We start from the raw sequence: 22,933 nt of genomic DNA, 5'->3' as shown, positions 1-22,933 counted from the left end.
AGATCATCTGTTTCCAACCTCTATTCTGTGGGCAAGGTTGCCTAGGACCCCATCCAACCTTGCCCTGATTGCTTCCAAGGATAGGACATAGCACAGCCTCACCACTCTCTGCATAAGCCATTTCTTCCTAATATCTAACCTAATTCTCCCCTCTTTTAGTTTAAAGCCATTCTCCCTCGTTCTATCACTATCAGGCTGTGTGAGAAGTTGGTTCCACTCCTGCTTATATGCTCCTTTCAAGTCCTGAAAGGCCACAATGTGATCTCCCTGGAGCCTTCTCTTTTCTAAGCTAAGCAAGTATGGCTTCCTCAACCTTTCTTCATAGGAGAGGTGCTCTAGCCCTCTCATCATCTTAGTGGCTCCCCTTTAGACCTGTTCCAACAGCCCCACACTTTTCTTGTGCTGGGAGTCCAAGGCCTGGATGCAGTACTCCAGATGGGGCCTCACGAGGGCAGAGTAGGGAGGACAGTCACCTCTCTCTCCCTCCTGGTCACCTCTCTTTTGGCTCAGCCCAGGATACAGTTGGTCTTCAGGGCTACAGGTGCAGGCTGCTGTCTCAGGTCCAGCTTTTTATCCATCACAACCCCAACTCCACTCCCCAAGGCTGGTCTCATCTGAGAACAGTGTAGATAAAAAACTGAAACTGGCCTTAATTCAAAGTAGGAAGTTGAATGAAATAAATACTCTTTTCTATCTGAAGATAATATGAGAAATACAAACGTATCTACTATTTGAGAAACAGACAGGCAAATTATTACGACAGATGTCAGCTGCAAATAATGGAAAGCACTTATTCTGGTAAACAGTAGTTTGAGCAGTAAGTATCAGGAAGAGTAAAACTACAGTTGGCTGCAGTGCTGATTCACTGAGACCTTGAACGTATGGGTATTACATTTATTTTGGTTAGCTGAAAAGATTATCTATTCAGGAATTTATAAGTAATAGCCATTGTGATTTCAGTTGCTTCCAAAGGAGAAAGAGAATCACCTTCTTGGTTATAGAGATTTCCTGTTTCAGCATGTCCTGTTGATCAGACGGTATATGTATATCAGATGGCTTGGTTTACCGGGCAGATAATGGATTTTGGTATGACACTTGGTCAATGGGTACCCATGCTCCCTGGTAATCTGGTCAGCAGGCTACTGGTTACCTCAAGGGAGGGAGCAACAATTGTTTGGTTTCCCAGGTCGTCAGGACTTAAGAGAAAACAAGATGTCTCAGAGCCAGCAGTAGTCTGGGGTTGAATGTGTCATTTTTCAGATCAGTGCTAACACAAAAACAAATGCCATATTGGCTGGTGGAGCAGTGGATCTCTGTCTGCTTAACTTGGTGAGCTTGTTGCTTCTGCTTCACCACAGTGATATATTCCGTCGAGGGTCTTTTCACTGCAGCCAGGTTCAAAATGGTGGCTGACATTTGCATGGCAAGAGCTCTTTTGACTACACTAGGTCTTGTTAATGAATAATTGCAGTACATTCTTTCAGAAGAGATATAGGAACTCCAGATTTTCACACATGTATTTCTCAATGAAGATTAGACAGGCATCTCAATGACAGCCATGGTGGGTTTTTTTTGCTTGTTTGTGGGTTTTTTTTGCCTTTTTGAGGGCAAGCGCAATGGTAGCACCGCACTTTCAATCCTTCAACACAGCACCAATTGATCCTCTGTGGGAGTTGTCGTATTGCTTATCCATTAAAGCAGACTCCTTAATAGCTCCTATCACAGGCAGGCAAGCTTTAGAAGTTCAGGACGTCTCTTAAGAGACATGGTATTATGCATCTAATTCAGACAAGTATGTCTCACAATCACAATTGCATTGTTTCCCAAGAAAATACAAGAATTATCCTTTCCTCTCTGATGCATCAAAGCCCAGCTCTTAGGAGGGCTAAATCTCCTGGCAAGAAGGTTGCAGTAAGATTTGCTATTCAGCTGTGCAGCCGTTAGTGCACAAAAGCTGGCTAAATACCATGTATTGGCCATGAACATTTAGCTGTGCTTCTTGACAGAAGTTTTCTGTTTGATATGTTCCCCTGGCAAGGGGAACAGCATAGACTGTGTACTATCTTCACAATGCTTTTGGTTGTTCAAAATCAGATTCTGCTTTCGACAGTAAAGAGGGAAGAGTCCCATAATAACCGTCTGTAGGCAGTAATATGATTAAAAAGAAGTAGAGAAGCATCTGAGGAGCTTGTTTCTTTGGGTTACCAGTTTCAAGGCAATAGTTCACGCTGAAGAAGAGAAGATTCATTCAAAAATATAGAGAGAAATTGGTATTTAATAGTTTAGTTCTGTTTTGTCAGAAGGTGTTATCTTTATAATGGAAGATCTGGGAGGGAGTTTCAGTGTGTAGCTTAGGATGTAATTTATCCTGACTGTGGAAACAGTTGCATGGTGGTGGTTTAAGAAAGCAGGGTAACATCGCTTTGGTGCCAGTGATGGGGCAGTCCTGGCTTGCTGTCATTTTCATCTTATTTCTGGCTCCAAATGCAGTGATCCTGAAGTGGAGGTGGAGGTTCCTTCCTTTAGGAGTGTTGCAGGACCACCGCAGTCAGGTACGGCTGCTTTCTCCATTGGCATTATGGTCTGGAGGCGTGCATCTTGGCCTGGCAAATGGATGAAGCTTTGATGCCAAAACAGTGATTTTTTTTTTTTTTTATTTTTTATTTTTTTTTTAAGCAGCCTCTTTCCCCAAAGACCTTTTCTTCTCTTGTTTGAACTTGAGCTGAGTTGAAACTGCAGCAGGGAATCTGGTCTGCTGCCTTTTTTTTTTGTCTTTGTTGTAGAGATGAGTGACATAAGTTGTTGGCCACCGTATCTGTTTTGCAGTGAAAACCACTAACTGTTTAAAAACATGAAGCTTCTAGAAGTGTTTTTGAGGTAAAGCAATATTTTATTAACAAAAATGTCTTCTTTTTAAATTCAAATATAAGGTTATATAATGCACTTCTAGTTGGCAAATAACTTATTTACAGCAAGCCACAACTTAAAACATAGTGGTTGGAACACCATGAATACAAAACTGTAGTCCTTCCTATCCTGTAAGTGGGAGGAAAATGTAATTGCAAATACAATGGAGTTGTGGATTTTGAGTTTTTATTAAGGTTTGGACGTATAATCACTTTTCAGTGTTCTGTTCTATGCAGTCTGAAGAAAATAGCAGAAAATTGCTAGGCATGGATCAAAAAGAGATGTTGAGAAAGCACATACTGAACTTCAGACTTATGCTGGTGTTACTTGCTTCATTGCATTTCCAGTTCTTGTTTGTCTTTATAGTTTTTGGTGTTCTGTGAGAAAAGTTCCAGTTTGTTTTTGAAACTAAAGGAACAGAAATAACAGTGCTTGAATTCATATTACGTAGGTTAACAACAAGTTTAAGAACTGTTTACTCACGGTACTCAAAAGTAAAGCTAATTATTTTCACATAATTTTCTTCTTGATTTCTTTTCCAAACACAAGAAGTGTTAGCTGTCTCTGATTTTTAGTTGAGGTTGAATGCATGTTATGTATCTTTATGGCAAAGTTCTTATGTATTGCTTAAACACTAGCATCAAATTGTAAACTCCAGTTATCAGTAAAGTAACTTTCTTTTGTACAGCTACCAGTGCAATTAATATACTGTAAGGTTTTATATAAAAATATTTGCATAAGTTGCCTTTTGCACACCTCTTGGCTCAAGAAACTGATCCTAGCTAAAATGGAGGGAAATCTTTTATGGAGTAAGAGGAGCCTTGTCATCTTTAAAAACAAATAAAAAAAGCAAAAATAATAAAAGAAAAACTGTGTTTAAAGAAGCTCACGTTTTTACTGATAAAATGTTTAATCAAACTGACCCACTGTGTTCAAGTAAGTAAGTAATTTTTCATGTCAGGTCTGCAGCAACTTAACAAGTAATTGGTTTATTGTTAAGACCTTGTTAAACAGGTGGGAGAAGAATTGGCCTTTAATTGGCCAATAAGCTAGATTCTAAATTAAAAATTAAAAATCAGGTGTTCAAACAAGAGTTTAAAATATGTATGTATATATATTCTTTGTAGTGTCTTCTGCTTTGTACCTTTTAGTGTATTTCAGCCCTCCCTCCCAGGATTGCAGACTTTTGCACGAGTGTATTTCTGAAAAAGCTTGCAGATACAGCCTTTAAAGGCATCCTTTAAGTCATCTTGTAGGTGTCCTGAAGCTGATAAGGCTTTTTTAAGGTTTTGGTGTCTTTTTGGTATATTTATACCAAAGCACGGTCTGTGTTGTAGCCTAATATATTACTTCTCATTGCATATTCAGAGGTCATCTGTCATAACTTACGTGCAGACTCGTGGTCTATGAGTGTGCCTTCATGAGAGCAAAACAATTGTATAATTACATAAGAAGCCTGCAACTATGATCAGTTCTGCAAAGGTACTTTTCATAGAAAGGATCATTTGCACAACAGTTCTGCTGATGTAGCCACAAGGGCTCATGTCTCAGAGTCCCACTTTTTCCTGCAATATCTACACTAACCAAACCCATCATTAGGTTGCAGCTAAGCTGTGGGAAGAGCACTTTTGTTGGCAAAGAACACAGATCTCTTCTTAACAAGAAGCTGTAGCAGCTTAAGATAATATTTCTTCCAGCTGATTGTGGGATGCTCTGTTCTCACAGCGTGACTGTAGAAGGAAAACACTGATGCTCCCCTCAGCTGCATCTCTGCAAAATCCATGGCTTAGTCTGCACCACTGCAGTCATTCATAAGCACCTCCCTAAGCTGATAGGTTATTGCCTGAGTAAGCTCATCACAACCCCTCTGTTTTAGGGAAATGCTTTCTCAAATCTGCTGGCAAAGTTGTTTGTCAAAGTGAAATGGATGTTTTAAACTAGTAAGGCTCTGCCAGCCTGCCTTATATGACTTGAGCAGTAGGGGTAGGGGTGTTTGCATGAGAGCTGCTTTGCTGGTGGGTACAGGAGGCTGTGGAGGAATGGGTCAATGGGTAACTGAGCTGAGATGAGCCTGCTGACCTCTGGGGCAGGGTGGGAACTGCTGCTTGGGGCTGCAGAAGTAACACAGATGTCTTGGCATGTGGGTTGCCCTGTCCTAGGGATTTTTGGCTGTTGCCAGTGTAGCTGGGAGAAAAGGGCTCTGTAGTGAAATGATGTAATGAGCTGGTGCTGCAGTGCAAGGCCTGCCTTTGATTTGAGGCTTGTAGGTGTTTTGTCAGTGACTTTTGATTACATATCTTTCATAACAAAAGTCAGTTGGTTCTCAAATTTAAAGTTGGTGAAAATGCTTGTAATGAGTAATATGTGAGCTGATTGACTCAGATCTTGATGGAAAAACTTTCATCTGGTGAAACCAAAGCTACCTCTCAAACAAATCCATAAGAAGTTACTAGACTTTGTTTCTCTGTTGTATCATTTTATGCCTGCAGAATGGAAATGCAGGCTTCTTTTACTTGGCCTAAGCAATAGTAGGGAAATCACTGTGGTTTGAGTTTCAGAACATGTGGGTAGCCAGCGCACGTATCAGGGTCTCTGGAAAAGCTTGTACTTCAGCTGTTAGCCTGTATTAATCCTTGTGCTGCTTCTCTGGCCTGCCTCCTAAATTGAAAGCAGGGGACCACCAGCTCAAGGCTTCACCGCAGCTGGTTGCTGTTAGCTAAGTGCTGACCCTGAGTGTATTTACTACTATGTAATTCTCAACAAAATATGTTCTCTTGCATATCTGTCCTGTGAACTGGTGGTTAAAGTCACATGCAGTGGTACTAGAAACAGAAGTTGGAACTCTTTTTAAAAAATAAAAATAAAAGAATAAGCAGACCAAAGGCTTGTTTACTCAACTAAGTTGCTTTTTGAACTGAATTAATGAAATGTGTTTTAGCAGTGCTACCTGTGTATCTATCTGTGCAAAGCACTTGTGGAGTCTTGGTCTGCCCTGACGCATAGTAGATTTTCATATGTGCCAGTGAATTGGGAACAGCCAGTACAGGAGAAGGTCCTGTAACTGGAATGATAAATAATAACCCAACTGTGCTTTCTTACGAAACTTTGATGTCGGAATAAGTCAGGCTTTTCTCAAAGAAAGCCAACCTCTAAAGTTAACTTTACTTGTAGATACCCAATTCGGGAGAAAAAAGGTTCATTGTTTAAGGCAGCATGGACATGAATTTATATGATCTGGCTTAAAATTCAGCAGCACCACAAGTTCCTGCTTAACTTTGATTGCTTATCCTACCAATAGGGAATCAAGTGTCTTTTTTTGGCTCCTCTGAATCTGACCAGTTGGTTCTGTGAACATCCTCTTCCAACCCAGCTATGTTGGCTGAATAAACTGCCACCCTTCGGGCTACTTCCAGGTATTTGTTGTGCATCCTGCCAACAGTCTGCTGCTGCTGTTTCAGATCTGCCAGTTAAGCTGCTCATATCATCACTTCCTAGCAAGTTTAAGCAAAAAAAAAAAAAGCATTTATTGCCAAAGATCTGCTTCTATATATAGTTGTATAAAACAACCTAGCTTTTACTGATTGAACTAGGTTAAGGAGGGAGTTGTATTTTCTTCTTCTGGTAAAGCTATCTCCAAAAGAGGATGTGCCCATGTCTTTTTGTGTCAGGAGTTGTTTTTGACTACTTGGTTTATGAAAGATACATTGAGTTGCTGTGTTACAGTGAAGATGATTAGTAGAGAGATGTGCATTTTTCATTAGGAGGTGGTGGATGACATGGGAACAGTTCCAGAGTAGGCAGACCTCTGGTCTAGGATTGTCTGATGGTAAGACATGTTTAGCTGTTTATCGTCACCTTCCCTTAGCTTTGAAAATGGGTTTTAAACTAGGAAAATCACAACAGCCTCCTCAAAGATTTTTCTCTGCAATTTTTTACTGACAGAGTCCAAAGTCACCCTTTCAGGTCTGCAAGGAGGCTCGGATATGGAAACTTGCAGCTTCCAGCCGTTACCCCAGGGCCTTTTTTACAACGCAAAGGTGGAAATGGTATCATGAAACTGTCTGCTTCCCAGCCAAGTTTTAGTCTTTGGCTGCTGTAGCCTGGTTAAACCATCAGCCTGTGTGCCTCTCACTCCATTTTGTCCCAGTAAGATGGAATCTCTGCTGCATCTCAAAGTCATTCATTGAACTGGTGACCTTACTACTGGGGAATATTGATGTTATTTGACAAGCCCTTATTATACACATTGAGCTGTCTGTTCTCTTCTTTTCCAACTTCAAGATCACCCCCCAAAAGTGCTAACAAATGTAATGGGAGGTTCCTAAAATTAGTTTAACACAAAGAAGCGAATATATTCAATTCTGTTATTAGTTTAATGAAGATCGAGATAATATTCTCACCTCAATTCCAAAGGCCTCAATAGGAATAATGCAATTCAGTGCTGGCACCCATACAGACAGGAGATTTTATAATTGCATTATATGGAAACCACTGCAAGCTGCTCCTCTTTTTCCTTTCAGTTAAAAACATTTTGAAGGCTGTAATGCTGGTTTTGGGGGAGGTGGGGGGGGGAAGTTGGGTGGGGTGTACTTAGTGCTTGACATCTGAGTACAAGGAAATTTATTCTTTCCCATATGCTCTTCCAGAGTATTTCTGCGGGTGGTGATTTTGTTTTGGGGAGATGAAAAGCTGGAAGAACTGGTAGATGGTTTAGAAAGACCTGTCAGAGATAGAAAGCTAATTTGCATTCCTGAAATTCTTGTGTTGTCTGGAAAGAATCAGTTGATAAATTCTTTCAGACTGGAGTTTTCGTTGGGCAGGACCACATTTGCTGTGATGTAGATGACACTTTTCAGACTTCTGATACAGAGCATAAGCCAGATCCATAGCAGGGGCCCAACCTTTGTCCATCTAATTTCAGACTCCCCTCAGAACACTTCTTGACTCTGTCAGCTGGCTGGTTGCTGGGGCTTGTTTGTACGTCATTCTGCGAATTCGAATGACAGATGCAGCTCCAGAGGAGCAGGAAAGAATACCTCTAGCAGGGAGAAAAGATTAACTCTGTTTTAACCATTGGCTTCTATTTCTGTAGGTGCTGTGTATGCTTGAGGACAAGTTCTCCTGAGAAGCTGAAGTTACTTTGCTTGTTTGTATATATAGATGGAGATAAAACTAAACAAATACTAACTGCCAGATGTAGATAAAGAAAGTAGCTTTCAAAGAGAGAGGCTTGAATTCAATTTGCTGGTTGTTCTCACAGACTGTATGAATACTCCTCGGGCTGCTATCCTGGTTTTCTTATATCTTGTGCATCTGCTAAACTTGTAAGTTGGAATTCCGCTTTCTGCTGCAATAAAAAAAACCTCAAAACATGTAGGGATGGGGAGTGGGGGTGGGTACTATGGTGTTTTTTCTCACTCTTTTTCCTTCTGAGATGAGATTTCTTTTGCTACAGCCATCTCTTTAACCTTGGTGTACCCTGCCTCTGCTTGGAGAACAGCTTTAGGATCATAGCTCTTCAAGTCGGATACCTTTTAGGTTGTAATAGATGTCCCCTGAAAGTTGGAAATGGGAAATGAATTGGATTTTCAATGTCTTAGAACTGTTGACCTGTGTTTTAGATCAGTGTGGACTCTGTGCTGACTCTTCCTCTTTTTTCTTTTCGACATTTAGTGTATAATACTGAACAGCTATCGCAGTTCACTACACACATTTCTCCAGCTCTTTTCAGCATGCAACTCATCTGCCAGCTGTCCACCTGGTGAAAGAGAAAAAAATCTGTTCTTCAGCGAGACGCACATGATGTAGCAATGTAAATAGTTATTAGCAGGGAAGTGCACGAATTCCAGTCAGTGTAAATGTTCTTGATATTCTCACCTGGTAGGATACATTTGATGTCTTCTGTGACATGGCAAATCAAGTACTAAGCATTTTTTTTCCCCCTCAGTATTTTTGTACAAAGAAGCACAAAGCCTACCCACATTTTCTGTTAGGAAGATACCTCTTTGAGAGCAGCTATGTGGTGAATTCTGTCTATAGCCCACACATCTTGCCACAAATCTGAGGGCTGTCTGTCTGAAAGGAAGAAAATTTCAGATGGCTCTTTGAAGGAGCAGACTGATAAGGAGACTGACATCTCTGTCTTCAGTTGAAAGTTATCTTATTGTTCTAGCTTTTAACCCAAAAGCCTCCTGTACCTAAAATGCTACTCTACATTACAGGCATGGTTAGTATCTTCTGCAGTTTGGCAGGTTGATTGCTCAGTCTAAACTCAAGACTGACTGTTTCTTAGATCAGCTTTCTACCAAAGTTTTTGTTTGTCAGAATCAGTAAAAGCTAGCAGGCTTTTCATAAAGCACATGAAAAGAGTGTCACTGTACAGTTTTGGTTTTCAGATTGTTTTTTGGTGGCATTCCAGAAAATAAGAAGGTTACTCAGAGCAGGGTTACACAGAAATCCAGAAACAATTCTCTGTTCCTAAATACATGGACTTCAAATAATTTGTAGCCAAAAGAGACTTCACGTGAAGTTTGCCAGAAATGTAGCAGAAGCCAACATAAAAGATTCCCTCGTAGTGGTCAACCAGTTCAGCTTTTTGAATCAGCACAGCCTAAGAGTTTCTAATCCCCCTGGCAATAGTGGTCTGTCTTCTAATTTTAGTCTCTTGCAGTTTGCAGTTACTTGTATAGCACAATAGACTAGTGGAAAAAAATCTGCATTTTAAAATAGAGTGTTTGAAGAACAGCATAGGCATGAGTCATACCGGTCCCTGCAGGCCTTTAAGAAAGCTGTGGACAGTTAGTGGGGAAGAAGTGTATTTAAACTTTGTTCTTGCCAGTTTAGATCACTTTATGCAAAAGCGTGAATGAGGTTGCAGTATTCCATTAAGACTGTTTTTATCAAATTTTAATGGGGAAATGTATTTATACAAGCAGGAAATGAGTTCTTCCCAGATTTTTCTTTGAAATCAAATATTCCTGCGTGTTTTCCACTTTCATCCTGTCTTTCCCTGAAACATCAGCAGGCATGCGACATATGTAGCAGGGTTTCTTTTCCCATTTCTGTGAGGAAAGATGGCATACATAAACCAGATTGACATGGATTAAATATTAGAGATGAAATGCAGTAATAAAAGGAAAGTGGGCAAAAAACCCCTAGAGTTTGGTCAGAACATCTCTAGCATAACTTGAGCAATCTTAGAGCTAGTCACATTGTGTTAGCAACTGCTTTCAGTAAAAGAGAAAGAATAGGAAGTAGGATATGCTTGTGCACAGGCTTTGTTGCAGTATCTTTAATCCTTCTCGTGCACTAATTTCAAATAACAGTTTGTAATATTTTGCACTTTTCATTATGATGCCAAGAATAAGCTTCCCCCCACAGCCTGTCACGTTGGTGACTTGGGCTGTTCCTGTATTCCTGGACATTTTGCTTTGTACTATTTCATTAGTTTCATTTCTTTCTTTTTTAAAACTCCGGTTGCCATCTAATTTTGTGGTTGCAAATGAAAGCCAACTATTGTTGGAATCTCTAATTTACTTCATCCTGTCTATAAATACAGAAATTCCTGGGTTTTGAAACTTGCAGTTTAGCTGACCCACTTGTTGTTTATCCTGCAGTGAATGGGTTTGGTGTGGGAGCTCTTTGGCTGCATCACACTGACCTGACAAGTTGACAGAAGTTTCAGAGAAATGGTAATATGTGAAGTCTGTAGATATGGAGAGGTTGCAGCGCGCAACTTCTGTCTGTAGTAGAAGCAAGTTATTTGAGTTGCCTTTTTAAGTTAAAGTGTAAATATTTTGCTGCCTTTCCCAAGCTATAAGCTTTTACTGAAGAAAGTGGTTTTCCAAAGGAAGCTTGGACCACAATGGCAAGCTGTGTACATTTTTTCTTACATGCTGTAGTTTTTAGACTTTTAACTACATATCACTTCTTGGAAATATTATTTAAATACCACAAAACATGTCACCTGATTTCATACCTTTTGCATTTATGTGAGATTCTGTTACCAATACCTGTTCTGGGCCAGACTATAGATGTATTTATCCTTAATGTTAAAGTTATGATAGATTCAGTGCAGAAGAGATTGTTTAAGGATTCTCAGCCTTCTCTTCTGGATGAGAGACTGCTTAGCCTTAATTATGCAGTGCTGCATTTCTTGTAGAGGCAGACAAGTGTGCTATCTGGTTTCTAGACTTCAAGCACCTGTTCAAGGAAGAGTTTGTTTAGCTTGAGCAGGTTTCCTAGCCTGGTAGCTGCCTTCTGATGCAAAATGGCACAGCGTAAGGTTAATGACAGTGGGTTAGGAAGACTTCAAAGAGCCTGGTGTGACTCCAGCATGCTTGGCATGCCTTTCTGTTCTGCAGGGGTTTGCCATCTATTCCCACAACCTGAAGAATTCACTTGGGGCAAGAAAACAACCCAGGGAGGCCTCAGGTTGCCATGGACAAGCATCAGGAGGCTGAAGTGCTGGTACCTTCCCTCTGCCTGCCTGTGCACAGGAGAGGTGCTGTCTCAAGCAGGTGCAATGTGCACAACACCCTTCTAAACACAGGTGGTGCTTCCCAGTACAGCTACAGCTGTGTGTAGAAAAGCAACCATTTACATGTACCAGGCATGCTTCTGGCTGTCAGCAGTCAAATATCTTTCATGTCCTGCAGCCCTGACGTGCCCTTGATGATGCTTGGGCACTGTATAGGAAAATCATGAGTGTAAAGCCCTGCGATCAGAACTGACAAGGAAGGCAGCATCCCACTGCAGTGCTACCCAGGGTCTGGCTGTGGGCTGTGGGAGCCCATGCTGTCCCACACCCCTGCAAAGAGAGTGGGGAGTCACTGGTGCCAAGCAATATGGGTGAGAACTGCATTCCCTTCTACGTTATAAAATCCTGCAGGATGCCTTGCCAAAAGTATTTGCAGGTTTGCCTTTGTGCACTTGAGGCCATGTGCACAAGTGCGTAACGGTGTATCTTAAATGAATCAGACACCTTTATTCCACAGATTCTGCGTCTTATTTAGCATGCACCGTGCCCAGGGCTGTCTTAGCAGGCAGCTTCTTAGAAGTGAAGGTATCTCACATCTGTGTCTCCAGCTCTCCTGAATGCTTGGTTTTGTAATTTTTATACTGTCTGTAGGTAATGCAGCCAGGAAAGTAAACTTGACGTTTTTAATAGTTTATTCTTCAAATTCTTTCTAAAACCCTCCGGTGTGATCTGTAATTCTAGGAATTCTTCTGTCAGTAGAAGGGGGCTCCCCACTAACCCCTTATCATTCTTACAGAACTCAGAGTCAGAAACTGTTTTGTAAATAGATTTCTTCATACGATGCCAGATAAGCCAAATGCTTCCCTTGGCAATCAAAATTAAGCTATCTCCCATGAAAACAAAAATAGGAAATGTATCAGACAATGAACAGTAGATACCAGCGCTCTGTTTGCATTCAGTGCAAAGCACAGACCTTTTTGGATATCCCCCCCAAATTCCAGGCTGACCTCTTCTTTGTGCAAAGGCGATTTCCCAACTTGCTTGTATTTGGGTGAAAGTGCTCAAGCTGTTGCTGATCAAAGGCAGGAATGCACATTCCTTTAATTGGAAACATTCTTATCAATACAAGCAAACAAAATCAACCTCGTTCTGCTGTTGAAATGTTGAAAAAAGGAAGTCACGGCTGTTGGTTTTTTGTTTATTTTTTATTTTTAGCATTGTGGATGTGGTACATTTGTCAGCGAGAAGAGCTTGTGCTTCGTGCATAGGAGATAGGATTTAATGTCTCAGGCACATGTTTAACTAACTTTATGGACTACATCTGGGGCATTCAGCATCAGCAGAATCTGTGAAATGATTATAACGGTCATATGAAATTATTAAAAATGGAGCCCAGGGGTGATATTGTAGAGAGTGACGAGATAAATGCCCGCTTGATGAGGCACAGGCTGCTGCCTTTGCGATGCCCCAAGCCTCACGCCTGGAGCCTGGGTGGCTGCCCACGTGCAGCACCGCTCCTGATCCCAGCTGCAGGTGGGACCCAGCAGGGCTGGTGAGGGCCGCACAGTGCTGCAGAGCAGCGTCACTTGGCTGGGCTGGGGCCACCTGTGTCTGCTCACTGACATGACTGCTGCTGCATCACGGCACAGCCCGCTCAATGTGAACTTGAGTGATTAACACAGCTATTACTGTGTCTATAAATAGAATTCATCTTGCAATATATTAAGTTTAATGATATAATAAATAGATTACAGCTAACTTTAATAAGAGTACAATGAATGAAGATGCGGTTCTTGAGATCTGCTGCCATTAGCGAATGTTTTTCAGGATGCATTATGTGCAATACCTCCTTCTTCCTTTGAAAAATGAATAATGTGCTAATGCTCTGTAAAGGCAAAACACAAGAAAAAACTCATAATGTTCCCACTGTGCAGAAAACAGGTGGGTATGCGAAAGTGCAGGCTGCATTAGCGACCTTAATTCTGCTCCTTGCAGTCTGTGTTATGAAAAATCTTTATGTGAGAGTTTTCCCAGTTTTGAAACAAAGCATACGAGATTTCTGCATAGGTAACTTGCATGCAGTTGCTGTCACAGGGAATTAAAAGCATTGTGAAGCCTAGCTCCACTGATATTTTTTTCATCTATCTTTTTCTTTAACAAGGAAAGAAAAGGCTTTGGGAAGAAAATGTCTTGTTTTGCTTTCCAGTGAAATAATACACAGTTCTAATGAGACTAGCTCCCTGGAGTTTTAACATGACACGTTTAAGGAAGGTTGACATTCTACCCCCAGCCTGCAGTTCACCTTGTTGTGCTTGTTTTGTGGGAAAACCCTAATGCTTTTGTGTCCATTTTTATTTGACAGAGGCTTAAGTATGTTGTTTTAACACAACTGAGTTGCTCCTTGGTAACAACACAGCCCCCTTTTCTGGGAGGACAAAGCCTAAACTGCAGTCCCTTACCTTGTCACCTAGGACTGTATTTGGGCAAATGTGTGCTGTAGCTCTCCTGGGGCAGAACAGCCCCCAGAGCTGTTCCAGGCCAGCTGCCACCCTGCTACACTGCACAGCCATGTACTGCCTGCTGCAATGGCCTGCAGGAGGGTGCCCCCATGGACGTGGGCAGCTGTAGGCAAGAGGATGGCTCCTTCTTAGTGCCTGTGCTGGCTTAAATGCATGTCCAGCTATAGCAGAAAGAGCATCTAGGTGTAAATAACAGGCTTATGGACTCAGCATGGGACACGAGAATTGCAGTTCCACATGCCTTTTCTCAGTGGTGTATTTGGCTCATAAAGTTTGTGCCCTGTGCTTGTGTACTGACTGGTTCTCCTCAGTCTGCGTGAGTTCACTTACCCAGTTTGCAGATGTTCGTGCCTGCAGAAACACAAGGGTGAGTGCCGCACGGGAAGGGGAATGAACAGGCGATGCTGGAACAGCTTGAGCTGGTGTTGTCACCAGGAAACAGTATGTGCAAATGTCCCCTCAGTAAATGGATGTGTGACAGCTGTGGCTGTAGTCCTTTCCAATAATCTAAGCAGATGTTTCAAGTTCTGTGCCCAACCAATGCAGAGGACAGGACAAATGACCTTCAGAGGGGAGTTCTGCTCTGCTGGAGACATGGGGATGCTTTATTACATTAAGCCTGTCTTTGCAGTCTCATTGATCTTGAAATGTAATTTGAAGTTTATTCTAAATATCTAATGATGAAGTCTATTCCATACACTTCATGTATAAATCCTTCTCAAAGCTATTTTTGTGGCCATTAGCTGGTACGCCTTTTGAATCCTATCACAGAATATTTAAAACTTAAATTATTTTTAAAGGCAAATGTTAAAAGGGAATGGTTTATGGGAAATGTCTGCCAAAGATATAACACCTTTGAAAGTGATATTTATAAAGTTCATACTATTCTCATAGAATCAGGAGTTATTAATAAATATTGATCTAATATTCAGTTGTTATCTATCCCTTTTTCCATCCCTGGGGAGAAAAAAGCCAAAAATATAAAGGCTGTTTACAGTTTTAGGAACTACGGTACCTTACTTTGTGTAGAAATTTAATAATGTTAACATGGAAAACTTGAGTCCGACTGCAGTTTTCAGAAATACTTTGCCAAGAAACATTATGCAATTAGGAAAACAATTTAGTAACACCTATTATACTTTGTAATGCGTCCTTGCCGCTGCATTTAAGTAAGCCTTTGAAGGCTTTGTGCTGTTTCTCGTAGCACCTCCTGCCTCATGTGATGTTGCTTGCCTCGCTTCTTCTCAAACTTCAAGTCCCTCAGTTCTGCAAGTATGAATTACTGGTCCGTATTCTAGTGATTGGGTTTGCACGGCATGAGATCGTGAGCTTGAATTTGCCTGTATCTCTGTTGAGGCATACATGTGAGTATGATCCACGCTGAGCCTCCTGCTGAAATTATGAGTAAATGGATTATAAATTTCTCCATCTAAACTGCATTTCAGGGAGTTGAGGTCCATTTTCCTCCTGCTTCTTGCCCAGGATGATGGCTGTTGATCACAAACTTGCACTCTTAAATTAATTTCTCTAAGTCTGTGCTGTCACATCGTTAATGTAATTACACATTCTACACAAATGTTTGGTGACAGCAATATGGTAAATTATGTTATAAGCCTGTGCTGCATCCTTTCACTTTGCTGGGTATCCACATATTTTCTTGAACTCACCAGCATCCTAAAATATGCATCTCATTCTGCTTACAGATGTGAAGTTTAACCTTAAAATTTGCTCCTGTTCTGTGCTTAGGATGCCCACTAATGCATCTTAGATCATTAACAGCTGTAAGGTCTGCTTGGCCTTCACTGAACTGAATGAAACCACAAAAACATTGGCTTTCAAGTTCCCATTGGCCCATCTCATAATGCATTTAAAAAACATCTGACAATAATAGCAGTGCCCTTTTGTAGAGGAATTACTTTGTGCATGTTTAACATATACTATAGGATGGGACTTTTTCCCCTCCTCTGTCAGGATTTCACACGAGTCAGACTTGTAGCATCTGCCTTTCACATTGACTGAGCGTGGTGCTTAGTGCAGCACACCTACGTGTGTAAGAGCCCGAGCTGCAGTTAAATGTCTCAAGCAGATGGCAGAAGTACCTCTCTGTGGGGCCGGATTCTTGCCTGAATGGGAGCATTTGGCAAATTAAATGAAGTATGTGGTCGGATGGAGAGGTCAAATATAGAAGACAAAGTGCCGAGTGCTGCAGCTGCCCTAATTCGATTACGGAGCAGAAGGGAAGTGCTTAAAACCTAGGCTGCTTCAAATCTGAATAAGGGAAAATAACTAAGCCTGACTGTCCTTCCTGGGTCCTCATTGCTGTCACTGGGTTAAATCATATGCAGCCAAGCACTGGCCCCTCTTGATTAGGGCATTTGGTTTTCCGGGGTGGAAGAAAAAAAAAAAAAAAGCAATCCTATTAGACACCACACAAAAATCCCTCTGAAATGTCTCTAAAGGAGGCAGTCTGCTAAATGTCTGCTAAATGCGCCGGGTACACAGAATCCCTTCTGGCACTGTCTTGAATGATGCATTTACCAATATTAATGGAGATACCAAACCATATTGCTCCGCACTTCCTCCTGTGCGCATTCTGTGTGCAGAAGGCACATATGTGTATGTGAAATGCCAATTATGCATGCAAACATGTTTTGCGTTTGCTGGTTTAAGCACCGGCGTCCTCCCAAAATGCCAACTGTCCATTGCCACAGCCAGACCTCTTCGTTCCAAGATGTTTCTCCAACCCCAAATCCAAAAACGTTGTCTCTTTGGCTTGTTGCACTATAATCTCTGTTCTTCTGGGGATTATATAGCTCTGCGGGTGATTTCTGTAATTCATTCTGGTCTTTCATTAGAAGTAATAGACGGTCTTAATTACAGCATGCCACATGACAGACTGGTAAAGGTGCTAGAAATGTTGCCAACAGGAAAAGAATTGGATGATGTGAATATTTATTAATTAGGAGCTGGCAGTATGACGGGAAATAAAGCTGGACTTGTGTCCAGTAGAAACTGTGTCGTTTTGGTGTGGGCATTTATCTCGGTGTCACAAATTATGTGCTGATTGGAGTTTTAGGAACTTGAAAAGTTATCTTCAGCTGTAACAAAATAAGAGCTGCCTTTGAAATGGAGCATACGTCAAGTAGGGAAATGCAGCAACTTTTGATTTATTTTCTGAAATTGTTTTATAAAGTCCAGCTATCCTCACTGTATGTTAATTTGCGATGAGCATTTACTTGATACCATTACGTATGCTTAGAGCATATTAAGTTCCTGCAGTAAAGATTATTGCAAATGTCAGTAAAGATATAAATGGATGCATCCTCTCTGCTACTTGCTGTTGGGTTCCCAGAAGTGTCTGAGGGTCAGTGGCTCAGTTGTCTGCTATTCCATTTTCTAAGGTGGTGCAGAGTGGAGCTGTGTGACCTGCAGCGCTGTGCAGTCTCATGCTAGGGTCAGTTCCCCTTGACTTACACAAGGCCTTCAATCATCTCTTATGCTGTTCCATATGACTGACATCATGGTGTGTTCCCAATGCCGATCTCTGCTGAGGCGGGTGGGCACTCTAGGGAGGAGTGGGCACCCAACTGGAGTGTTGCTGTGCCAGGGGCTGCCAACATCACCTCCAGGCTGATGGGGATTTGTTGTTGGTGGACAGTAAAGAGCGATAATGCTATAGGGAATATTCCATGAGATCCATATGCAGTGTTTGATTTTTGCTCTTAGAAAGGTGGGCTGCTCAACAAAAGGCAGTTGGGTGTGCCTGTGGATGAAGTACTTCCACATCCCCAGTGCAGTAGTGCTCTCTTCTTTCGTTCTCTGATGATTTGGGTATTAATTTGCTTCCTGTGATTATTTAATGTGTATGTGCAGCCTATGGCTTTTTCCTTCCCTTTTGCGTGTGATGTGCGAGCAAAGGAAGACGGTAATAGTCTCTAGGGATGTGTACAGCTCTCCATATCTGAAGTATGAAGTCAACTCAAGACCATTTTGTTCTCATAAAATATACAGCACTGCAGTTTAATGGATGATGGCGTAAATGCCGAGATTTGATGGGCAGAGCCATTTTCCCTGGGAGATGGAAAGGGCTGAGGACTGCGTCGGCCGGGAGATGGGTAGGACTGCAGAAGCAGCGCCTGGTGTGCTGCGTGCCAACACCCAGCGAGCGCACTTAGCTGTTATAAAGTCTTAGTACAGATGAAGTTTTTTTTAAAGTACTGATGAGTAGGCTGCAGGATCTTGCAGAAGGCAGTTCCTCTCTGTTAGATATGTGGTTTTCTCTACTTTTTTTCATAATATTCTGTGTGATGGAGAAGATGGTTTCCCCTCAGGCCAACAGACACAGGCTCCGTGTTTGGCGCTCGAGGCAGCCGAGCAGCCCCAGCTGCAGCACGGACAGTACAGGGCAGCGCTGCACCTTCAGCTCCCGTTCCAGGGATGCTCTGCACCGCTTCCTTTTTAGCGCTCGGACAGAAAACTTTGCAGAACAGCAACCAGGCCGAGGGGAAACTGCACGAGACGGAATATATCGTTTCAGCAACTCACCCGCCGTGCTGGTTGCAGGTAGCCGAGAGCTCACCCGCGGCCCGAGAACTTCCCTACCCTCGAGTATTAGCGTAGGGGCGTGTAGGGGCGCGCAGGTGCGGGCCGAGCGCTGTGTACCAGGTGCGCTGCCCGAGGGCTCCCGCAGCGGGGCGTCCGCTCCCTCCCACCCCGGGGCCGCTCTTGGCGCTGCAGGGGCGGCGCGACGTCCCTGGGAACCCGCACCGCCGCTGCCTAATGCGGCCCGTCGCGATGCAGTCCGCGTTACACAATCGTTGGATGCGGCTGGTGCACCTCCGGCCTCCTCAAGGCCAGTCGGGTCTATTGTTTAGCCGGGAGAGGGTAGTTCTGCATTTTTTATCCCCCCTCCCGCCATCCCCCGGCAAACTGTAGCGCGTTTCGAATAATTCTAAAATTAACCGCACTTTTGAAGGACTAATTGGTGTCCGCGGCAGGCAGCTGTGTCAAGAGCGGCGGCCGAGCCGGGGGCGGCGGGCTCATTATCATTAGTGGGAACGAGCTCGCTCGCCGCCGCCGGGAGCCCCGCGGGGCCGGGCTCGGGGGAAGGCCCCGACGGCGCGGGGAGGGGCGGTGGGCGCGGAGCTCCCGGCCCGCAGTGCCGCGGCAAGGCGGCTGCGGGGGCGGGCGGAGGGAGGAGGGACGGCGGGAGGAGGGACGGGGCGGGAGCCGGGGGAAGGGAGGGAGGGGAGACGGGAGAGAGCCGGCTCCGCGCCGCGCAGCATCGGGCCGAGCGGTGCCGAGCCGAGCCGAGCCGCCCTAGTGCCCGCCGCCGCCGCCGCGGCCGAGCATGTCGGGGCGGGAGGCGGTGAGCTACCTGCCGGAGAAGGGGCTGTACTGCCAGCGCCTGCCCGGCCGCCGGACGCGCAAGGGAAAGCGCGCCGACACCATGGGCTTCTACGGCACCCTCAAGATGATCTTCTATAAAGTGAGTACCCCGCGCCGCGCGTCCCCGCCCGAGGGCTGCAGTGCGCAGGGACGCGGCGGGGCGGGCGGCTCGCTGCCTTCGTGCCGCCTGTATGCTGCCTACATGCCGCCCGTATGCTGCCTACATGCCGCCTGTATGCTGCCTACATGCCGCCTGCCCGCCGCGCCGGTCCGCCCTCCACCCGCACCGCAATCCCAATTATCGCAGCGAACGGCGTCGGAGGGAACCTGCGCTTTCCCGGCGGCCGCCTGCGTGCTCGCGGGGACACGCAGCCCTTCCGCAGTTCCTCTCTGGTGGTTGCAGCAATGCCTTCCCTGGCCGCGTCTCGTCGCCGGAGCTCCCGGCTGCGGAGAAAGTTTTATCTTCTCCATGTGCTAAATGACGGTTTTCACGCGTATTTGCGTAGCGCCTCCCGAGATGCCGAAAGTCCGCCCGTGCGGCGGACCCGAGGGGAAAGTTCCTTAAAATGCCGGAAAATAAGACGAGAAAGAGATCGTTGAAATCGTTAGGCGAACGGCCGTGGAACCATACGTAAGAATCGCACGTTGTTGCCGTTGCTACCGCGAAGGAGTTGGTCCGGGTGGCCGCTCACCGCGCTGCGGGCTCCGTACTCGGTGCTATAGTGAGGTGCGCTCCCGGAAACTGCGTGTGTCTGTGCTGCGAGCCGGAGAGGCAGCGATAGGAGCCTGTCGGCAAGGTAGTGCCCTTCCGCACCAAAAGCCCCTTCTAAACAGTCCGCCCGTGCTACAAAGCCTCTCGCGTACGCTGCCGGCGGTTGGCCTGGCACGGCGACGGAAGACGGTGCCGCTGGTTTAGCGGCGATGCTCGCAGCCCGTCTCCAGGGGAAGCCCCGGGGCTGCTCCTCCCGGGCGCTGGAGGTACGAGCAGCACCGGGAGGTTGGGGTGCGGCAGCGCCCGAGGCGTCCTGCTCCGTGCTGCCATCGGGACACGCCGCGCCGTCCCGTGTGGGCACGGCGGGGACACGGTGTGCGGCTGCAGGGTGCGAGGGATGCGCCCTCCGGCTCCCTGCTCTGTAACCAGCCGCACTGTCTGCAATGGATGTTTGGGTAGGGAAAGTGAAAAAAAAAACACACACAAAAAACCCCAAAAAAACAAGAAAAAAAAAAAAAAGGCAAAATAAGGTGGACCATCCTGTTTGGATTTTGATTTGGTTTTAATTGTAGGCAGTAGAGTGATGTGAAAAATGGTTAAATAAATGTACCATAACGCAGTATTTAAAAAGATTAGATCGGTGTCGTACATAAGATACTTTTAAACCCTGTATCTTAAATATGACATTGGGGGGGCCTGGGGGGGAAGGAAGATGCTGAAATAGAAGTGTGAGTTGTTGCACAGGTAGCTGGTGCGCTTTGCAGCTGACAGATGTGAGCAGCACTAAGTATCCTTCTGCTGGATGAAGTGCTCCAGTGCATCGCTCCTTCAAAACATAAAGCAACAAAACCCACACAAACTGTTTAGCGTAGCAGCGTCTCACTGGGTCCAGGAGCCTGCAGTTACAGATTACCCAAATACGTGGAAAGTAATCCTTGTTTGTCTGACTGGATAAATATGGCTTTCCTTGGTTTCCATCACTCTGGTAATTTTTGCAGACCGGCTTCCCCTGTGAGCAGCTGCCCTGCTCGTTATTTGGTTTTGATCAGATTTAATTGCGGGTGACATTCGGGAGCGAGATTTACTGCTTTTCATCCTTTCCCTTTTGGTGAAAACGCCTGTTCCTCCCTGGGTTGGTTTTACTGCAGTTCCATGAATGTTGTCATACTACAACTTTAAAATAAAAGTGCAGATGAAAGAAAAGACGTGTTTGAATTTATGTAGGCCAGACAATGAGTATTTGCTTTATAATGCTTAGAGCTTAGCTAGAATTTAACATTTGCATGTGACTTTTAGCAGTGAATCTGGGCATAGAGAAGGAAGGGGTTTGGCTTAGGATTTCCCCTCCCCTCCCTGGAGAACAGAGAGGGACCAGTTCAGTAAATAAAGCGACACAGAGTTACACACGGTTTTAAGCATTTGAAATGTGGGAATTAAAGGAATATAATTCCAAAGGGTTTTGGACCTCAAACAGCATTTTTGTGTACATGCACTGTATAAAAATATGCATGGAGTATCGTTAGCTAAAGCCAGAAACTAAAACATTGCTTTGAATGATCTGAGCATCATCTTTGTTGAAATCCACTATTAAAGTACAAAGTAGAAACAGATTAATTTTACAGAAGTATGCTTAAGTACGGCCTGTCATGTCACTAAACCCCTCTTGTTACTCTTTTCCCTCACCTTGCAGATGAAGAGAAAGTTGGACCATGGCTCCGAGGTCCGTTCTTTCTCTCTGGGGAAGAAACCCTGCAAAGTCTCAGAATACACAAGGTAACAGTAATGCAGTAACAGACTGCCAGTTCATGATTCTTGGGTGTATCTGTCTCTCCAGTCACAATGCCTGGGTCGTTGCTTCTCTTAATGCTAAAGTGCTGCAGAGCAGAGAAAGGGGTTGTATCAATGTTCATGTGTGTTCATGTGCTGTTTAGCTAATTTAAGTCATCTATGTTGAAGATGAGTTTTAATGAAGTATCCAGACTTGTGCATTTGTTAGGTTAGACTTGTGCATTTGTTCGGCTGAGGTTTGTGTCCAGTTCTAAATATAGCGTTCCTATTTACTTAGAGACTTTTCAAGGGCCAAATCATTCGTGGGTATAAAATCAATCAGCCTGTTAAAAAGGGACATAATGATAAACCTTAAGACTATTACAATCTGTGATCAAATGTATCACTTTGCTATGGCAACGGGAACGAGAGAATGGAAATTTATGTAGGCAGAGCAGACCATCTGATCTTAGTTGGGAACACGCGTGTACTTGCTATCCACAGTGTGGAATTAAGAGGGCTGTGGTGTGCTGCTGTGCTCCTGCCCGGTGCCACATGGCACACAGCGTGCCCCTCACCCCAGTCAGACCCAAACAGGAGAGGCGGGCTGGCAGAGGAGGCCCTGGATGCACGTGGTACAGCTGCAGCTCCTACTACATAGTTGCCATAACAATTGTGCTCTCATGCTGCACTGCTTTCCGTTAGTTTTGAATTTACACCATTACACATTTTTTTCCCCTGTAAGAAGCATCGTCCCCCCCTTACAAGCATTATGCTTGCCTCCTAAATGTGGCTGGGGATGTTATTTTTGCTCAATATGCTGTTGTAGCATTCAAACACTGATGGATCTCTCAAAAGTAACCTATATTTTATTTCTCTTCCCTGAAGAGGTTTGTCAGCTAGTGAGTGAGAAGTTAGGACAGTGTGGGGAAACAGGTTCCCTAGTTGCTTTTCAGATACGTAAACACTGCAGCAGAGAAAGAGAGACAGAGCCTTGTTGCCCAGAAGCACGTATTACAGTCTCTACCTCTCTCGAGCTGTGGCTTCTCCAGGCTTTTCTGTTCTTCCCAAAGCAAAGCGCTTTGTTCACCCACCCATTCTTCACGTGGCGTATCGTTCCCTGCACTCATGTAAAAGCAAACAGTTCAGGAACAACGAAAG

The 22,933-nt window shown here is 44.2% G+C and overlaps 1 protein-coding gene across 6 annotated transcripts in view; it reads left to right on the top strand.

Moving 5' to 3' along the window:
- Window positions 1-22,933, top strand: part of FBXW7 (F-box and WD repeat domain containing 7) — a 151,538-nt gene that overhangs the window by 100,419 nt on the left and 28,186 nt on the right. For 5 of the 6 annotated variants that reach the window (XM_015861319.1, XM_015861322.2, XM_015861323.1 and 2 more), the window contains one exon: window positions 21,696-21,778. In XM_015861319.1, the coding sequence (XP_015716805.1) occupies window positions 21,696-21,778 (83 nt within the window). Of the gene's footprint in view, window positions 1-19,204; window positions 19,394-21,695; window positions 21,779-22,933 lie in introns of those variants that run through there. The other variant, XM_015861325.2, reaches the window with a different exon arrangement.

This window comes from Coturnix japonica, chromosome 4 (assembly GCF_001577835.2).
Source record: "Coturnix japonica isolate 7356 chromosome 4, Coturnix japonica 2.1, whole genome shotgun sequence".
NCBI classification, from domain to species: domain Eukaryota; kingdom Metazoa; phylum Chordata; class Aves; order Galliformes; family Phasianidae; genus Coturnix; species Coturnix japonica.
This window is presented reverse-complemented; position numbering and strand designations above follow the sequence as displayed.